General features: G+C 33.5%; 1 protein-coding gene across 12 annotated transcripts in view; it reads left to right on the forward strand.

Moving 5' to 3' along the window:
• Positions 1-16558, forward strand: part of PRPF40A (pre-mRNA processing factor 40 homolog A) — a 47535-nt gene extending 30977 nt beyond the window's left edge. For 7 of the 12 annotated variants that reach the window (XM_004474281.5, XM_058300908.2, XM_058300909.2 and 4 more), the window contains 16 exons: positions 1421-1529; positions 2002-2066; positions 2448-2612; positions 3344-3452; positions 4331-4481; positions 5483-5616; positions 8072-8186; positions 8340-8443; positions 8548-8664; positions 9399-9536; positions 9820-9915; positions 11423-11509; positions 11590-11686; positions 11769-11830; positions 13143-13274; positions 14532-16558. In XM_004474281.5, coding sequence (XP_004474338.2) covers positions 1421-1529; positions 2002-2066; positions 2448-2612; positions 3344-3452; positions 4331-4481; positions 5483-5616; positions 8072-8186; positions 8340-8443; positions 8548-8664; positions 9399-9536; positions 9820-9915; positions 11423-11509; positions 11590-11686; positions 11769-11830; positions 13143-13274; positions 14532-14624 — 1774 coding nt within the window. In that variant the 3' untranslated portion in view covers positions 14625-16558. The remainder of the gene's footprint in view (positions 1-1420; positions 1530-2001; positions 2067-2447; positions 2613-3343; positions 3453-4330; positions 4482-5482; positions 5617-8071; positions 8187-8339; positions 8444-8547; positions 8665-9398; positions 9537-9819; positions 9916-11422; positions 11510-11589; positions 11687-11768; positions 11831-13142; positions 13275-14531) is intronic. The other 5 variants (XM_004474287.5, XM_058300910.2, XM_004474286.5 and 2 more) reach the window with 1 other exon arrangement.
• The last annotated feature ends 1426 nt before the right edge of the window (positions 16559-17984 follow it).

Genomic DNA, 17984 nt, shown 5'->3' on the forward strand with positions numbered 1-17984 from the left:
AGTGCAGCCAGTGGTCATTAAGGGTTTAATAAAAAATTTAAACATAAATCTTTAGATATATAATTTTTTAGGCAGAATTTTATGGGGTCATGCAATCAAACTGTTGTAAAAAGTAATCCTGTACAGTTTTAGGAAGCAGGGTTGCAGTTAGCATTTAGGCAAGTGGAACACAAGTTTAAAGAGATGCCGAAAACCTAACAATTAATACAAAAAGTCAGTGGTTAACAAAAATTAATTTTTAAATAAAGGCAGAATCAGTATTAGTGATTTTTTTCCTTTTGCCTCTGCCTCCAGTATGGCTCAGCATAGCACTGTAAGGAAGAGGTGCTATAGGTTGGTGTTGAATAAACAGTTGAGGAGCCCCAGCCAAGTCGACTACTAAAATAGTTTTACTTCTCTTTGGTTGTTGGTGTTTTCTGGTTTTTAGCCTTCAACAAATCAGTAAAAATAAAATACAATCTTGTGCAAAAAATTCATTAAGGGTAAGAAAAGGCAATTAACAGGAAAAGAAACTTTGTAAACGTTTTTTCATTCCTGTAATGCAGATAATTTATTTAGCTGTTAAGTTTTAGCTCAGCTCTTTCCAGTATTTTTTGAATTTCCCAAAGTGAGGTTATTTGATTCATAAGGTATTTTTATAATTTCTGGTATTTTCTTCAGTCTCTTTTCCCTAAGCAATTTTTTTCTGCGTTTTTTTTTTGTATGTGTATATATAGGAAGATATTATAAAGCTTATGTTTTTTTACTTTCAAAGAGATCTTAACAAGTAGTTTCATAATCTTTGTTCTATTAATTATTTCTGTTTGAGATAAGGATTTGGCAAACATTTTCTATAAAAGGGTCAGATAGTAAAAATTTTTAGTTTTGTGCGTCATACTATCTCTGTATGATGAATCATCTCTGCTGAGATAACATAAATTAATCCTAAACAGTATGTGAATAAATGAGCATGGCCTTGTTCCATTAAAACCATATTCACAATAATAGGCTACAGGACAGATTTGACCCATGAGTTTGTACTATGCCGTCCCTGACTTAAATCTCTACATCTTTTTTATTTTCATCCACGCTTGCCCAAATATTCCAAATTACTAAGGCACTAAAATGAAGCCATTGAATAAGCTTGTAAGTTATTTAGAAGTATTATATATGGACTAGTAGAGCTCCTGTTTTTATTGCGATTAAATGTTTATTTTCCCTGTAGTGCCAGGGCCTTAATATATGAAAGTCCCAGAAAAACTATGTATTTTTTAATTTCCTTTGTCTTCAGGTAAGTGGTTTTTTGTTTTGTTTTGTTTTTTCAGTGTTCAAATAGGAGACTTTATTCTTGTCAAATTTAGCTCAACCATTAAATAATAAAAGACATTTTCCTAAATGAAGCATTTATTTAAATTAAGAATATCTTTAAATGTCTCTCCAGTTTCACTCCCAAAAAAGAAGAGGAGGAAAGCCAACCAGCAAAAAAAACATATACTTGGAATACAAAAGAAGAGGCAAAGCAAGCATTTAAAGAATTACTAAAAGAAAAGGTATTTATAGTATTCATTTTTATATGCCCTGTAATACTGAGTAAATGAAGTTGCTTATTTAAGGTCAACACCTTGATGTCTTTATTGGAAACCTTATTGAAAATCTCAGAAACTGTCGTAACTGAAAATGAACTAAATCTTTCTTTTTTGAAGAATATTTTTGTGAAACTTTCAACAAAAACTCTTGTGTACAAGTTCAACACAGCATATTCCACATGACTTAATATCAGAGTTTTTTTAAAAATTCATAATGATTGTTTATTTTGTAATCAATACTCTAAAGAAAAAGTATTCATTCTTTGTTTCAGTTTGCTCGTCTTGATTCATTAGAATTATTTTTGTAAAACTTTTTTCTGACTCCTGCAAAGAAAAGTGCTTGGTGTTTGCAGTGAGTATTGTGCTTTCTTCCCTGTTTATGACTTTTTACTAATTTTTGCATGGAATTCTAACTTTTCATTTAAATGAATTTCAGCGAGTACCATCCAATGCTTCATGGGAGCAAGCTATGAAAATGATCATTAATGATCCACGATACAGGTAATACTTTAGTTTTTGTTTAATTTTCATTCAGTGTAGCAAGTCTAATAAATTCAGAATTGCATAGAATTCTGGGATAACTTTTAACCCTCTTGACATCTGTTACTTTGGATACCAAGATTAGAGTTGTTTTATGTTGGATTAGAACCATAAAAGAAAGCCAAAGGCTTTTTCATCCAATTTGAGCATCCTGTTGCAGGGGAGATTAGAATTATTTTCAGAATACAGAATACAGTTTCAGAATACAAATGACTTTGTAGAACCACTAACTTTAACATCTCACTGAAATTTTCTTCATCTGTGCATAAAAATGATTGTGTTGTCTAAATGTTTTATTATCTGGCCTTCATTTACTCTTATGTGGTGTTTTCTTTTGTTTAGTGCTTTAGCAAAGTTGAGTGAAAAAAAGCAGGCCTTTAATGCTTATAAGGTCCAGACAGAGAAAGAAGAAAAAGAAGAAGCAAGATCAAAATACAAAGAGGCTAAGGAATCCTTCCAGCGTTTTCTGGAAAATCATGAAAAAATGACTTCCACAACCAGATACAAGTAAGGCTTTCAGTGATGCATAGTGTATGCTTAATGTATTATTTCTGTGTAAATACTTCTTGCCAAATGCAGTAACTGATGCAATGTAGATGTCTCTTAAATAAAGTTAGATGATTGTGAATATGGCAGTTTGATAAGGTACAAGGTAGATCAGTAAATGTGAAGTTTAATTTGCAGGCTTAGTGAGTTATTAGGAACGGAAACCAAAAGGGAAGAAAGACTGGATTTAATAACCAAAGCTAGACTTTCTTCTACTTAATATAAAAAAAAAACAAGATAGAGTGCATTATTTTAAATTGTGATTCACTATTAAAAATTTTAAAGTGCTTATGAAGTTGATTGGTCCTACATGCTCCTTTATTTTCCTCACTTCCAGAAAAGCCTTAGTGAACAGCTCTCTTTAAGTCATGTTATATATTAACTAGATTTCTAGTAGCTTTGTTTTAAGTATAAAATTTAGTCCCATTGGAAGTTTGATAGTTGCTCTAGTTATCCTGAGTAGGGATAGTCTATAGACTATAAAACACTGACTAGTAGGATTAATCCTCTCTATCTCTCAGAAGAAGTGGGACACTATGATGCTTTCTTCTCTTCATAACCAGCAGTTTTTCTTTATAATCTAGTCATAAACTTAGCATGGAAAACCAGATCTTTGCGCTCATCTATTTTGTTGTTGTTGTTGTTTTTTAATTAATGTTTTTGTATAATAAAAAATTTTTTTAAACAAATAGAAAAGCAGAGCAGATGTTTGGAGAGATGGAAGTGTGGAATGCTATATCGGAACGCGATCGTCTTGAAATCTATGAAGATGTTCTGTTCTTTCTTTCAAAAAAAGAAAAGGTATTCTTAATTACTGTTATTTGTAGGATCTTTCTTAATTCTGATTATTTATTAGAAGTTAGGTTTAAAGATGGGATGGAAACCTTCTATAATAAATTCTCTCTATCCCATCTAGCATAGTAAGTATTGTTTTGGACATAGTAAGTAATGATTTAACCGACTATTTCTGAATTGTCATTGACTCTTTTGCCCATTTTGAAAAATAAGATACACTTTTTTCAGTTCATTAGCTTTAAAAAATACTCAGCATTTTTGTTCATAACACATTTATTTACAATTCTTTTAGAAGATAGGTAATAATATTGAACTGTGCCCACTAAACTGTAACTTGTTGGATAGTGTTTTAAAACAATTGTTTTGCTCATGTCTATGTTTCTGTGCACTATTAAGGTTTATATTATCTTCAGAGAACACAGACTAGTATTATAAAAAATGTGTGAACAAAGCTGAAGGTCACTGAAGACATAAGCATTTATTTACCCACTATATGAGATGTGATTTGCTTGTGTAAACTGTAGTTAGATGCTGTGCTATAATGGATAGTGGTGGGAAGAGAGAGAAATGGATGTATTCTTGAGATTCATTTAGTGGGGCAACAGAAAACCACCTAAATCATGATTTTTGGATTCTGGCTGTAGAAGACAGCTGAAATATTGAAGTTAAGTACCAGGCTAAACAGGAGCATCAGCAGGGTGTAAATAATATTGAGGTAGTAAAAAGTGTTGATTTGATAGTAGTAAAGTAAATGTATTGGTACGTAGTAAAGTAAATGGATAACTTTGAAATTTGGGCATCAGTCAGAAAATAAATAAACCTTCGCCAAGTGCTATTCAAATGTTGCTTTGAACTACAAAAAATGTGTTCATAATTTGTTTTAGGAACAAGCAAAACAGTTGCGAAAAAGAAATTGGGAAGCCTTAAAAAACATACTTGACAACATGGCTAACGTAACGTACTCTACTACTTGGTCTGAAGCCCAGCAGTATCTAATGGATAATCCAACCTTTGCCGAAGATGAGGAGTTACAGAGTAAGTATATTGACTAATTGGGAGGAACATTTTTTTGATTTATGAAAAATTTTATTGTGGTAACAAAAAACAAAACTTGCCATTTTAACCATTTTTGATTGTGTACATTTTAGCCGTTTTTAATGTGTGTTAAAGTGGCATTAATTATAGTTATGTTGTGCTGCCATCACCACCACCCATGACCAAAATTTTTTCATTGCCCTATGCACAAAAGAACCATTTTAAAACAAAGACTCCAGCAACAAGGAATTACTCTTTTTATACGAAATCACTAACTGAATTTTATATAATTTGTCTATTTCTGAAAAAGTATTTGGTTTTTTTGTTTGTTTCGAATTGGATCTGTCAATCTAATTGAGTTTTGTTATTCAGAATAAAATATTTTCCCAGAAATCTGAAGTTAGCTTTTTCAGAAAATCCTTCAAATATGTTAACCATAGGTCAAACTTGAAATTGTTTTGCCCTTTGTATGTAACTTAAGAACCGAATTAATTACATTTCACTCAAATGCTATCCAGTTTGAGATAATGACTTTAGAGATTTGTAAAAGTAAAAAAATGTTGAAATTATCTTACAGTAGGCTTTCCCAAGGATAGAGTAATCTGGGTGCTTTTGGGGAATTACAGCATTCTCTGATCACCCTCTGAAAATGGTGTTTCTGTATATTTGGGATGAGGCCTAGAAATCTTTATTTTGCCATGCTCCTTGGATAATTCTGATATTTCTGACAGATTTTTATAACAACTTAATTTTCATTAATTGCATTTATATGTATGCCCTTTGTTCCATCCTAGGATTCGAGGTAACTTTTATTGAGGGCTTATGAAATTTTCCTTAAAACGTTTCCTTTTTAGGTAATTACAAGTCATCGTCAAATTTAAATGCAAGTGTTTTTGAAAAGTGAATCTGAAATTGAAAGGGAATTAATTAATGTAAATAATCCAACTGCTTTCCATACTGGTAATCTTTTTTTTTTTTTACTCTTTTAAACACTGCTGTAGATATGGACAAAGAAGATGCATTAATTTGCTTTGAAGAACACATTCGGGCTTTAGAAAAGGAAGAAGAAGAAGAAAAACAGAAAAGTTTGCTGAGAGAAAGGAGACGACAGCGTAAAAATAGGGAATCTTTTCAGGTAAGAGAAAAATCCCTTATGTCTACCTTAGTTTTGTAATGTGTTTACTGAACTTTAACTGTTATGAAAACAATTTTGAGACACTTAAATTCTTCTGCAATAAGTTATGAGTCCATTTAGGGAGAAGAGGCATTTTTGATTAGGGGAACATGGAAGGCTGTTAACAGATGTTGACATATAGCATGAGTGTTGATAGGTAAGATTTCATTTGGGAAAGATGAATAGTACGAGGGAAAGCTGAAAACAAGACGTGTGATTAGTCACTAGTAGTAGTTAATGTTTAGTTTCTAGAGAATATAAAGAATGCTGTGGTATAGTTTGGTGATGGGCCGTATTTTTTTATTTTTAGTACCAGGCATGGGGGTTGAACCCAGGACCTTGCATGTGGGAAGCTGGCACGCAACCACTGAGCCATGCCAGCTCCTGGCCATAATTTTTAAATGCCATACATAGGAGCTAGGATTACATGTCCTGTATATTAATGGCCCATTTTCACCTCCCAGGAGCCCTTTTATTTTCTCAGAAATGGAGAATATTGTGGAACAATGAATTTTTGCATTTCATATTTTACCCGATTTTTTGTTTATTGTATATTTCAATAATTATAATGCCATCTGGCTATAACTTATTTTTTTATTACAACCTTATAAGGATTGATACTATATGTATATCCATTAATTATACATCTGACTCACAGATGTGAAGTAACATTCCTGAGTTTCAGAAGTGGAACTAGGATTTGAATTCATGCAGTCTTGATTATAGGGTCTCTTCCATTAACTACTGTATCAAGATAAAGGGCAAGTTACAGTGGCTTAAAGTGGTTTTTAAAAAAGGAGACTGTGATAAAATAATAAATATAAGAAGGAAATCTGGGGTCACAAAAATGCGAGAATAGAATTTAACAATATGTATACCGGGGTTGGAAAATGTGGAGTAGAGAACTCTGATGTAAAGGTCACAAAGGTCTACATAGTTTTCTAAGTAAAACCCAACGTTTTAAATCAGATTGGTTCATGTCTGGCATGGTTTCTGATTACTATTAATATAATTGTTAGCATGTTGCATTGATATTGCTTCAAATATTCAGCCCAGTAATCTCCCTATGCTACTTACTATCCTGCTTGCCAAAAAGTATATTTAGAACTACCTTTAAATGGATTGAAATTTAGAATAAAAGATTATGAATGGAAGGAACCTTCTCAGTAATAACAGTTGTTGACTGCTGTCTTATTAGCCATTTGTCAGTTAATAATATTTCTTGCATCTCTAACAAGAAAACTGATCTCTTTTTTTAAGGTTTTAAAACTAAGATTTGAATTCAAAACTGGAAAGGAATGGTCAGAGGCTTTAAAAGAAAACCAGGGGAATGTATAGTATTTCAGAAGCCATGATAGAGAGCAGTGGTCTTCCAAGTGTGGTTCTCAGATGTGCAGCATTGGTATCACCTGGGAAGTTACTAGAAATCTACATTTTTCAAACTCCACCCCAGACCTACTGATTCAAATTCTGGGAGTGGAGCACAACAGTCTCTTGATTTTTAACTATCTTTCAAGTGATTCTTTGAGAAACCAATGAGATAGAAGAACCCACCAAGAATGGCAAATGTTACAAATTTTTATGGAATAAATGAAAAAATAACTGTCAAAAGTCTGATATTTAAGGTGTTTTATGACTTGTGTCACGAAAGCTAAGAGGGAGAAAATGGAAGAATTTAAAGATGGGATGTCTCCCGTTAAACAGTATCTTTGAAGATTGGAATTCAAGCAAATATAAAAATGGTTATATATGAACATATATAAGGGGACAAAAAGAAGGAAGGAAATTGAATTGGGTCTAAGGCAGTGGTTCTCAACTGGTAGTGATTTTGCTGTCCAGGGCACATTTGGCAATACCTGGGGATCTTAAAAAGTAACATTTACAAATACCTGGATTTCAGTCTCTATTGGTAGCAGGGGAAAAAAAGAGTCCTGAGATGGTTCTAATTTTCATTTAGGTTAAGAATCCACTATTAAAATGGATTTCAGTCTTGCAGTTCTATGATTTTATCAGATCTCAGCAACCTGGAAATGAAATAGAAACACTAGCAAAACGAGTGTGATAGGATGGGGTAGGTTCTAATGTCCTAGGGAGCATCTTTGAAGACGATTTCTTAGCTAGTACAGGAATCCAAAAGAAGGCTGATGAGGCAGTGGATGGGTTAAGACAGGATTCCATTTATATTGAAGAGTCACAAGGATGTAGTTAAAGTTGGAGGAAAGAATTTGAGTTGTAAGGCTGCATGGACTTACTTATTCTTGTTTAAAGAGAAGTGAAGCTGCCTAAAGTTATTATTCTTGGTCCATTGAAAATATGCATGGCACATATGCAGTTTAAAATTTCCTAGGGTCCATATTAAAGTAAGAAAAAAATAGTGAGGTAATTAAAAATATATATAATGACTTTTTTCCCCCAGATATTTTTAGATGAATTACATGAACATGGACAACTACATTCTATGTCATCGTGGATGGAATTGTATCCAACAATTAGTTCTGACATTAGATTCACTAATATGCTTGGTCAGCCTGGTGAGAGTCTTTTCTTTCCTAATTTATAGTTATATAGTAGTTGGAGTGGGCCAAAGGGAAATGGTTGTATTTGGGGGAGGGTTGATTAATTTTGCTTTTGTTTTATAAAGTAAGTGCAGCTCTTTGGTTAGAGCTAGCTTTTGACTTCTTTAGTTTTTTCATTAGGATCAACTGCACTTGATCTTTTCAAGTTTTATGTTGAAGATCTTAAGGCACGTTATCATGATGAAAAGAAGATAATAAAAGACATCCTAAAGGTAAATAAGAATACCCCTTAATGCCAGTTAGCTCATGGTATATTTCTAAATTGGTACTGTATGCTTTTGATCTATGTATTACTAACAAGATTTCTCTCTTTTAGGATAAAGGATTTGTAGTTGAAGTAAATACTACTTTTGAAGACTTTGTGGCAATAATCAGTTCAACTAAAAGATCAACCACGTTGGATGCTGGAAACATTAAATTGGCTTTCAATAGTGTACGTTATCTTTACCATTTAAAAAAAAATAGCACAGTTTTTTCTATGTTTAGCCAAAAGTATTTCAGTACATTTTAATGAGGGAATATGAATAGGATTTTACCAGTAGTCTCTTTTTTTTATTTTTTATTTTTTTAAGATTTATTTTATCTCCCCTTCCCCGCCCCCCAGTTGTCTGCTCTCTGTGTCCATTCACTGTGTGTTCTTCTGTGTCTGCTTGTTTTCTTGTCAGTGGCACCAGGAATCTGTGTCTCATTTTGTTGTCATCTTGCTGCGTCAGCTCTCCATATGTGCGGTGCCATCCCTGGGCAGGCTGCACTTTTTTCGTGCTGGGCGGCTTTCCTTAAGGGCCACGTTCCTTGTGCGTGGGACTCCCCTACATGGGGGATACCCCTGCGTGTCATAGTACTCCTTGTGTGTGGGGCTCCCGACACCCCTGCATGGCATGGCACTCCTTGTGCATATCAGCACTGCACGTTGGCCAGCTCAACACACGGGTCAGGAGGCCCGGAGTTTGAACCTTGGCCCTCCCATGTGGTAGGCAGACACCCTATCCATTGGACCAAATCTGCTTCCCTATGGGTAGTCTTTCAAAGTAAGCTAAGAGGAAATAATGTACTTAGATGATGGACTGGTGTTTAGGTTGCCTTGACATAGAGAGAGAAAAATGAATTATTTAAGTTAACAAGTTATAATTTTCTTATTGTAAGTGATTAAATATGGTTTTCTAAAAGCTACTAGAAAAGGCAGAAGCCCGTGAACGTGAAAGAGAAAAAGAGGAGGCTCGGAAGATGAAACGGAAGGAATCTGCATTTAAGAGTATGTTGAAACAAGCTGCTCCTCCAATAGAACTGGATGCTGTCTGGGAAGATGTATGTATACTTGTAAATTTTTTCTAATGGCTTCTGTTTCCTTTATAATTGAAAATAAAAATATTTTTTAATTCCCCTCTCATTTTATAGCCCAAAAAATAAGCTGAAGTTATTTGTAGCTTAAATATATTAAAAAGTGTAAAATCAGCACTGTTCTTTTAACAGAGACTCTGCATTTAGAATGTTTGCTTAAAATGCTTTGTGCTTTTGGAAAACTGGACTGCCACAATTTTCACTTGATGTCTTGAGTCTCAAATATTAACCCCATATCTGAATTTTTCAGATCCGGGAGAGATTTGTGAAAGAACCAGCATTTGAGGATATAACTCTGGAGTCTGAAAGAAAACGAATATTTAAAGATTTTATGCATGTGCTGGAGGTAATTTTAGTATTCTCATAATTAAATATTTAAAAATTTATGATATAAACAAATTGTAGAATTTAGATTACTCAAAGTATGTTTCTTAATATATGCTTTTATACCAAAAAAGCCACTTTTAAGTGAAACTACAAGCTTGCAAGAGAATATAAAGATTTGTGGGAACTTGTTCGTGTCTGTTTCATATTTTTAGCAGAGACATAATTGTGGTCTAAAATGAAAACTTATTTTTCTTGTAAAACAGGTAGAAAACAGCTTTGCGCATGTTTCAGACTTTATATTACAATAAATGTATAGAAATCCTAGAAGGGGTTCTGAAAAATAATGGAATTTTTGTTAAAATATATAATGATGAAATACTCAACTTACTCTCTTGGCTTAAGGATAAATATATGTTTTTTTTTTCCTTTAAAAGATACATAGATTACATAAATGATACATTAAAAAAATAAAGGGGAAGCCCATATGCCCCACTCGCAACCCCTCCCACCCTTTTCCACATTAACAACATGACTTAAGGATTTATTGATGAAGGTTTCAGGCACTTGTATATAGTAAATATGCTGCGTTGACTAATAATATTTGGTGTGTGGGGGTGCCAGGCAATGTAATTGTTTTACCTGTATTACATATATGAACTCTAATCCTCACAACAACTCTATCAAGTTATGGATGAGGAATCTGGCAAAGAGAAACTGATATTTCTCAGGAAAGAGATCCCAAACCACATTGACTCCAGGGTCAGTGCTTTTAACAAATATGTCGTGCTGCCATTTCTGGACAAACATTTCAGCAAGCTGAAAGCTGGCATTTGTTTAATATTAAAGCATTGCATGCTTGGGTATAGTAGATCACTTAATTGACAACTATTTCTTTGACTGTTCTTGATTAATATCAATGTTGACAACAGTTTTGTGTTAATGTGCCCCTTTATTGCTTCCCAAATGCCTCTAGAGCAGCCTTTTTTGCTCAAAGTGTTGGTTAAACCAGCAGCATCTGCATCACCTGGGAGCTTATTAAATGTGCAGAGCATCAGGCCCCATTGGCAAAACTCCTGCATCAAAATCTGCATTTTAACGAGATACCTGAATATAGAATGCACATTTAATTATGAGAAACTGTGTTCTAGGTGTAGTGTCTTACCCCTTTTTCCTCATTTGAAGGGTCTTCAGTCCCATTCTTTCATATTTGTGCTGGGGCAAAAGTGGTCAGGCAATAAATGGAGCTAAAGATGATATTATAGGGAAGGGTTGCTGAACACATTGAGAAAGGTATTCAGCTCCATAAGAAAAGGAGGTTAATGTTCAGTGACATTAAACAGAAAGTTCGAAAGGCCATTAGGTTATGCTACATTCTGTTCAGGACCAGATACTCCATTTCCACTTAGCTGTAACTAAAAAACATTTTATTTTCAAGCCCTTAAGAAATAGTCTATATAATTTTTAAACATTCTTTGTGATCTGTCTAAAGTAAACAAACTTGAAATTTTTTTTTCTCATTTTGATAGCATGAATGCCAACATCATCATTCAAAGAACAAGAAACATTCTAAGAAATCTAAGAAGCATCATAGGAAACGTTCCCGCTCTCGATCAGTAAGTTTATTAGATGGTAGCACAAGTGTATTCAAGTATTTGTTTGCATCATTATGAATGAAATTATTTGTATTGTTTAGGGGTCTGATTCAGATGATGATGACAGCCATTCGAAGAAAAAAAGACAGCGGTCAGAATCCCGTTCTGCTTCAGAACATTCTTCGAGTGCAGAGTCTGGTAAGCATTTATATTTACTTGATTAAAATGTTTGATGCTTTGTCCTCAAATTCTTACCTCCTTTTTTTTTCATGCTGCTTAGAAAGAAGTTATAAGAAGTCAAAAAAGCATAAGAAGAAAAGCAAGAAGAGGAGACATAAATCTGTAAGCAAGCTTTTAATTTTTACACTACATGTGGACTTTTGACCGTGAAACCTTTTTCTCTATCCAGTGCTTTGTAATGCAGTGCAGTACAGGTGGCTCTCTGAGTTTTATGGAATCTCTTTGAGCCTGTACAGGTTTAAACTAATTGTTCTTTACCATAATTTCCCATTAAAATCACTTGGCAAGTTTTGAAAAAAATACACTAATGGTTAGGATTCCCAGCCTGATTTTTAAGAGACCCCAGAGTGTGTACACATATATGTGTGTATGTATATATGTATTGCAGCTGTTAAGAATCAGAAGTATTTAACCATATCTCTGCTCTTTTAGTTCTTACTCTTAGGTATACACCAGGATCTATCCACCTGGGTGTTGCCACAAACCTGTTGAATTGGATTTTTTTTTTCCATGCTGTTCACTTGAATTATTTGTATCACCTAATTAAGAACAATTTATTTAGGCACTATTGCAGGGGTTTTTGTTTTGTTTTTTGAGGTACTGGGGACTAGGGATTGAACCTGGGACCTTGTGTGTGGAAGCCGGTGCTCAGCCACCAAGTCACATTGGCTTCCCTGAGTTAGTTGTGTTTTTTTTCCCTAGGAGCCACTAGGACCTTCCATATGGCAGGTGGGTGCTCAACCACTTGAGCCACATCTGCTCCCACTATTGCATTTTTAATAAACTGTTTCTCGGTTGCAATTTTGAGAGGAGAGATTATTTAATTGTACAGCTGTTCACCTAATAATGTGTTGAAGCTAGTAAAAGCATCCTTATAAACATCTCTAAATAAAATGCTATTTTTAGTTGGTGAAAATTGTAATCTCTACTTGCATTTACATAATAGATTCTATCTGAAGTGTAACTTTGTCTCTAATTTAGTGAGGGTAAAGTATAATTAAAAAGATGAGCTTGGGGAATGGATTCAGCTTAAATGATTGAGCACTTGCTTCTTATGTATGAGGTCCCATGTTCGATCCCCAGTACCTCCTAAAAACAAAACAAATGAAGAAAACAACTCCCTTTAGGGAGCAGATGTAGCTCAGTGATTGAGTGCCTCCCTCCCATGTATGAGGTCCTGGGTTCAATCCCTGGTACCTCCTAAAAAAACAAAGGGCTTATCAGAAGGCCATCCTTATTGTGGGAAAGACCAACTCTCCCTTCTGTGAATCTTGGAAATCTTTGTAGTTAAAAATTTAAATTGCATTCACTACTCTAGGACCTGTGGGAACACACAGTCTATTATACATGGATGTTCTAAAATGTTACCTGTAAAAGGACTTTTAAATATAGAATGGTGTCTCTATCAAAATAGGATTCTCCAGAGTCAGATGCTGAGCGAGAGAAGGATAAGAAAGAAAAAGACCGCGAAAATGAAAAAGACAGAACTAGACAAAGATCAGAATCAAAACACAAATCACCTAAGAAAAAGACTGGAAAGGATTCTGTAAGTATTTAGAATTGCTTCATACTTGTATTTTCAAAATATAAAACTGGATATTGTTAATAAAACCATGATTGTGTTTAAAGAACAGACTTCACATCTGCTGTTGTTCATTTTGAACAATGAAAATTCACTTACCTCTTACACAAAATATTATTATTGTAATGTGTTCGTTAAAATTAGGAAGAAAATGTGTAAGTAGCATTTCACAGTGGGTACAAAGCAAATACTATGTTATTTTATTAAGGAGTATAAAATACAGGACACTCAAATGAGTGGTTCTCTCTCCTGATGGCCATAGTCACCATTGTCACTAAATTTGATTTCAAAAGGCAACAGTCTAGTAAATTTTAGAAATGTTTATTGATGGGGGAAAGGATGAGAGAAAATGGATAGGAGGAGAATACAAGCTGAATACAAATTTGGTTTTCCTTATGTATGAATGACAAAGTGCAATAACATGTCTCAGCCTTATGTGAATATTCTGCAAATGCTGTGTGAGGGTAATGCGTATGAATCATCTGGACTTTTTTTTAACTGACTATGTAGATGAGCCCTAGTTCTGTCTCTGGATATTCTTACTGATTTAGTAAAGAATGGGGTTTTGTGTTTGTTTTTTTTTTTTAAGGTACACAGGTGAGTCTTGTATATCTGCAGTGAAGAATGAATGCCTCCTCAATAATTACAGGCAACTCAATTTCTTCCTTTCATTGGGGGAAGCAAAGGAGACTGGGTGAACTATCTGCTCTTCAGTGGTTGTCTGTCACTAATAATGCAGTATTGTTTGCATGAGTTTATTTTTCCAGCCTGTTGATAAATCATGCTTATAAATTTTATTTATCTGGGGCAAATATTCAGTATGCTAAAAGCATAATACTTTCATTTGTGTCATAAAGCACTTAAAGGACAACCTCAAATCCTTACTAGATTAGCAAATAATATACCTAGGACATAAACACCTGGTTTCCATTAAATGGAAACAAAATGCATAATATGCAGTTGTGTAAGAAAAGCAGTGTGTGAACCATTCTCACTGATTTATGTAATAATGTGAACTGAAAACACTATATGAAAGTTGTGTTTTAAATTGATTCCTTTAATAACCAAGGTGCTTAATCAGGTACCCGTTGATGGTGTTTTGGGCAAGGGAGCAGTCTTTAAACAAGTGTGGAATTTGTGTATGGACATAGTTCTGTAGAAAATAATCCATATTTTATTACTTCTTAATAACCTTTTTGGGGTTATTCAATGTCTTTTCAGGGTAATTGGGATACTTCTGGCAGTGAACTGAGCGAAGGAGAACTAGAGAAACGCAGAAGGACCCTTTTGGAGCAACTGGATGATGATCAATAAATTATACCAAATATATGTTTACAGTATGATTTAAAGTCTAATTCAGACCAGGGACTCTATTTTAAGTTCAATTGAAGTAACACTGGGTTTTAATTATATCACAGGAAAAAAAAAGTGCATTTAAGTATTGTTATTGTGGACTTGACTTTATAAAAGCAAAGAAAATTGAAAATAACTTTTGATTCTGTATCAAGAATCATATTTTCATACGGTCATAACTGTCTTTCTGTGACCCTTTCAGAGGGCACTGCAGGATGGATTAAAGGTGGCAATTTACTGATAACTGCAGATGTCTCTACTTTATTCTAAAGTCTAAGTTATGAGGTGATTTGATTTACTTTATAGACGTTGGATTTTGAAGATATGATGAAAATTTTTTTTGATATACAGTAGTACAAAAAAAGCACCAGCAACTAAAAATTGCTTTTTTGTGCACTACCCCACTGGATAAAGCTGACATGATCTTTTGTGGTGAACTCCTAAGAATTCTGGTAGACCCTAAACTATAGTGGTGCTAATGTGCACTACTGTAATAAAGCCACCATTGTTACTTTTTAGGAAACATCTGAATACATTTTAAAAAGGCTATTGTGAGGGCATTATTTTGAGCATCTATTTTGAGGTGATGTTTTAAAAAAATTAACATCAAATCATATTGTAAATTAGTTTAAATGTATTGCCTTAAGGACCTACTAAAGAATGTGCCACCAAATTTTAAGTAATAGTTGCAATATCCTTGTCTAAAAAAAAAAAAAGAACAAAAATCAATGTTGACTTAAACATTTTCTTTAACAGAGTTGTCATGATTTTTTTTTTATAATTCAATCTTGCCTTTTTTTTCCCCCCATTGAGGAAGTCTTTTACCTTCCCTACTCACTAAGAAGTATTGACTTAGTGGTACACATTCTAAAGCATTTCTGATTTGAATATTTTTGTACATTTTTATCAATTATTAAACCTTCTCTTCTAGCGTGTACTAGTATTTATTTCTACTTTGCTCAGCGCTAAAGAAACTATGATCATTTAAAGATACTAAATTGCTGAAATTCTGCTTCATTTTACCCACATAGCTAGTTTACTTTCCTTTTTTTTTATCATTCAAGAATATTGTGAATCAGTATATTTGAGGACCCTTTGTGTTTGATCTATAAATTTCCTACAGACTATTTTAGGGAGGCAGTGGTTTGAATGAAGCTAGAGTACTCTTTACATTCTAACTTTTGAAGTTAGTAATGTAATTTATACTATTTTCCTTCAGTGCAGGAGATTTTTTTTAAAGTAAATTTTAGCACATAGTCTTTTGGTATTATCTCAGCATTATCTTAGGTATTTTTTTTGTTTTGTTTTTTTGTCACTTTGAAAGAGCCTGTTTTGAATTTGGGTTTTAGAAAACCAAAAAGTTTATTTTTTTCCTTCACAGCCCTAAGGAGATTTAAAGTGGGACTGACCAGAACTATTCTTCCCCTCCCCCATTCCTTTGTTATTGAATCTGTAGTATCCACTGTTGGAAAGCTTCAAAAAAGGGGGAAAAATTATGTTTCTAAATTATACTCTACCAAATGATTTTCCTGCTGTGAAATATATGACTGTAGAAAGTGAGGATCACAATCTTTGAGGAAAATAGCATACTGATCAGATTGCTTGCTTGAGATTAGTTTCCTATTGTTTATTAGAACCAAAACTGAACTTCGGGCAGCAGAGAGTTAATTTTCAGAAGTCCCATTGTAATAAGTTAATATCGCTAATCATGTTGAACACTTGACATGGAAGTCAGTGGTAAAATCTCTAAAATATGCAGATGATATTTGCAGAAATACTAGTGATGTTTCACAAAAGAACCTAGAATCTGTAAAGCATTGTTTTAATCATTTCCATGAATGATTTTTTTAAGTTTTGATTTTTCTATTTAAATAAAAAGCTATCGATGTGTTTTAGCATGTCCTCAAAATAGATTTCTGTATTTCTTATAGAGACGCTGTCTTATTGCAACCTCACATCCCTACAAGACGATCTAAATTCAAATTTCCCCATAGTATCCACGCATTAAAGTTTTTTGGCCTAAAAACAAATCTACAGTGATGAAAAAAATTACATCTGAAAATAGAACATTGGAGGTTTTGTGGGCCTTTCTATAAAGAATGTAATTGAAGCCAGTTATTACAGGTTTATCTTTGATCCCATAAAACAGAATTTAGTTGCCAGAAAGAAACCTTAATGTCTGAAGGCACAGGTGACAAGCGTTTGTTTAAAGCAAGAATTCTGTGTGAATATTTTTAACCAAACTAAGTTTCTAGAGTTTCAGTTTGGAAAATATGAAATGTCTTGGGATATTTGTTCACCAAGAGTTTCACAGATATGTTCAAACAGGAAAATGTATTTATTTCCAAGTTAAGGGAATTTATACCTTTCAATTAAGCCTCAGACTTTTAGGAAAATGTTCCAAGTTTATCCTCAATATCACTAATATTAATGAGTTACGGGGACTAAATGCACTAAGACACTTAACATCATACTTTGTCAAAATAAGGACCTTAAATACTTGTTGTTCTTGTTTATTTTCTCCCTATCATAATTTCTATGTGAGAAAAGTGAATTTGTTAAAAGTTAGATGTAGCCAATAATGCAGAATTGTTTGCGCCGTTCCTGAGTGTATTTAAATAACTTAATGCTTTAAAATAAAAGCAGTGGTCCCACCACAATTTTTAACATAGTTACGGGCATTATCATTACCCAAATTAGTTTGATCAGATAGATTATTCATACATACTTTTCAATATATAAAAAATATTTTTATGCCTACCATAATTTGGTAACATTTAAATGTCATAGCTATTTTACTCTTTGAATTTTGGCCATTGGGCCTCACTTTATTCAACTATCTTAGTTTGTAATGGCTGCAAAAAGAACCCATGAAAACTGTTTTTGGAAAGAGGGTCCATAGTTTTTATTCAGTTACCAACGGGCCATGTTAAACAATGTTAAACATTTGCCCAGGTGTTCCTGTGCTAATTGTCACCTGAGTGATTAAGGACCCACTTTGATTGTTGCATCCAGAAAGGAGTCTTTATATAAAGACTATTTAACTTACATGCTGTTTGAGAACTGTTGCTAATTAGATAGTAGCCAGGGATGACGAATTAATACCTTTTTAATAAATTTAGAGGGTACTTAAAAGTTATTTAATTAAATTACAAAACTAAAGACCTTCAGCTTTTAAAACAAACATTTCTAAAAGCAGAGCATGACAAAGCACATTAATTCCTTCTATCTTAAATCTGAGACTTTTTCTTTTCCCTTGGAAGTGCCTGTCTCAGCACCAGGTAGAACTTTAATTCAACCATCCTATATTCTCTGTAGGGA

Source organism: Dasypus novemcinctus, chromosome 7 (assembly GCF_030445035.2).
Source record: "Dasypus novemcinctus isolate mDasNov1 chromosome 7, mDasNov1.1.hap2, whole genome shotgun sequence".
Taxonomy (NCBI): domain Eukaryota; kingdom Metazoa; phylum Chordata; class Mammalia; order Cingulata; family Dasypodidae; genus Dasypus; species Dasypus novemcinctus.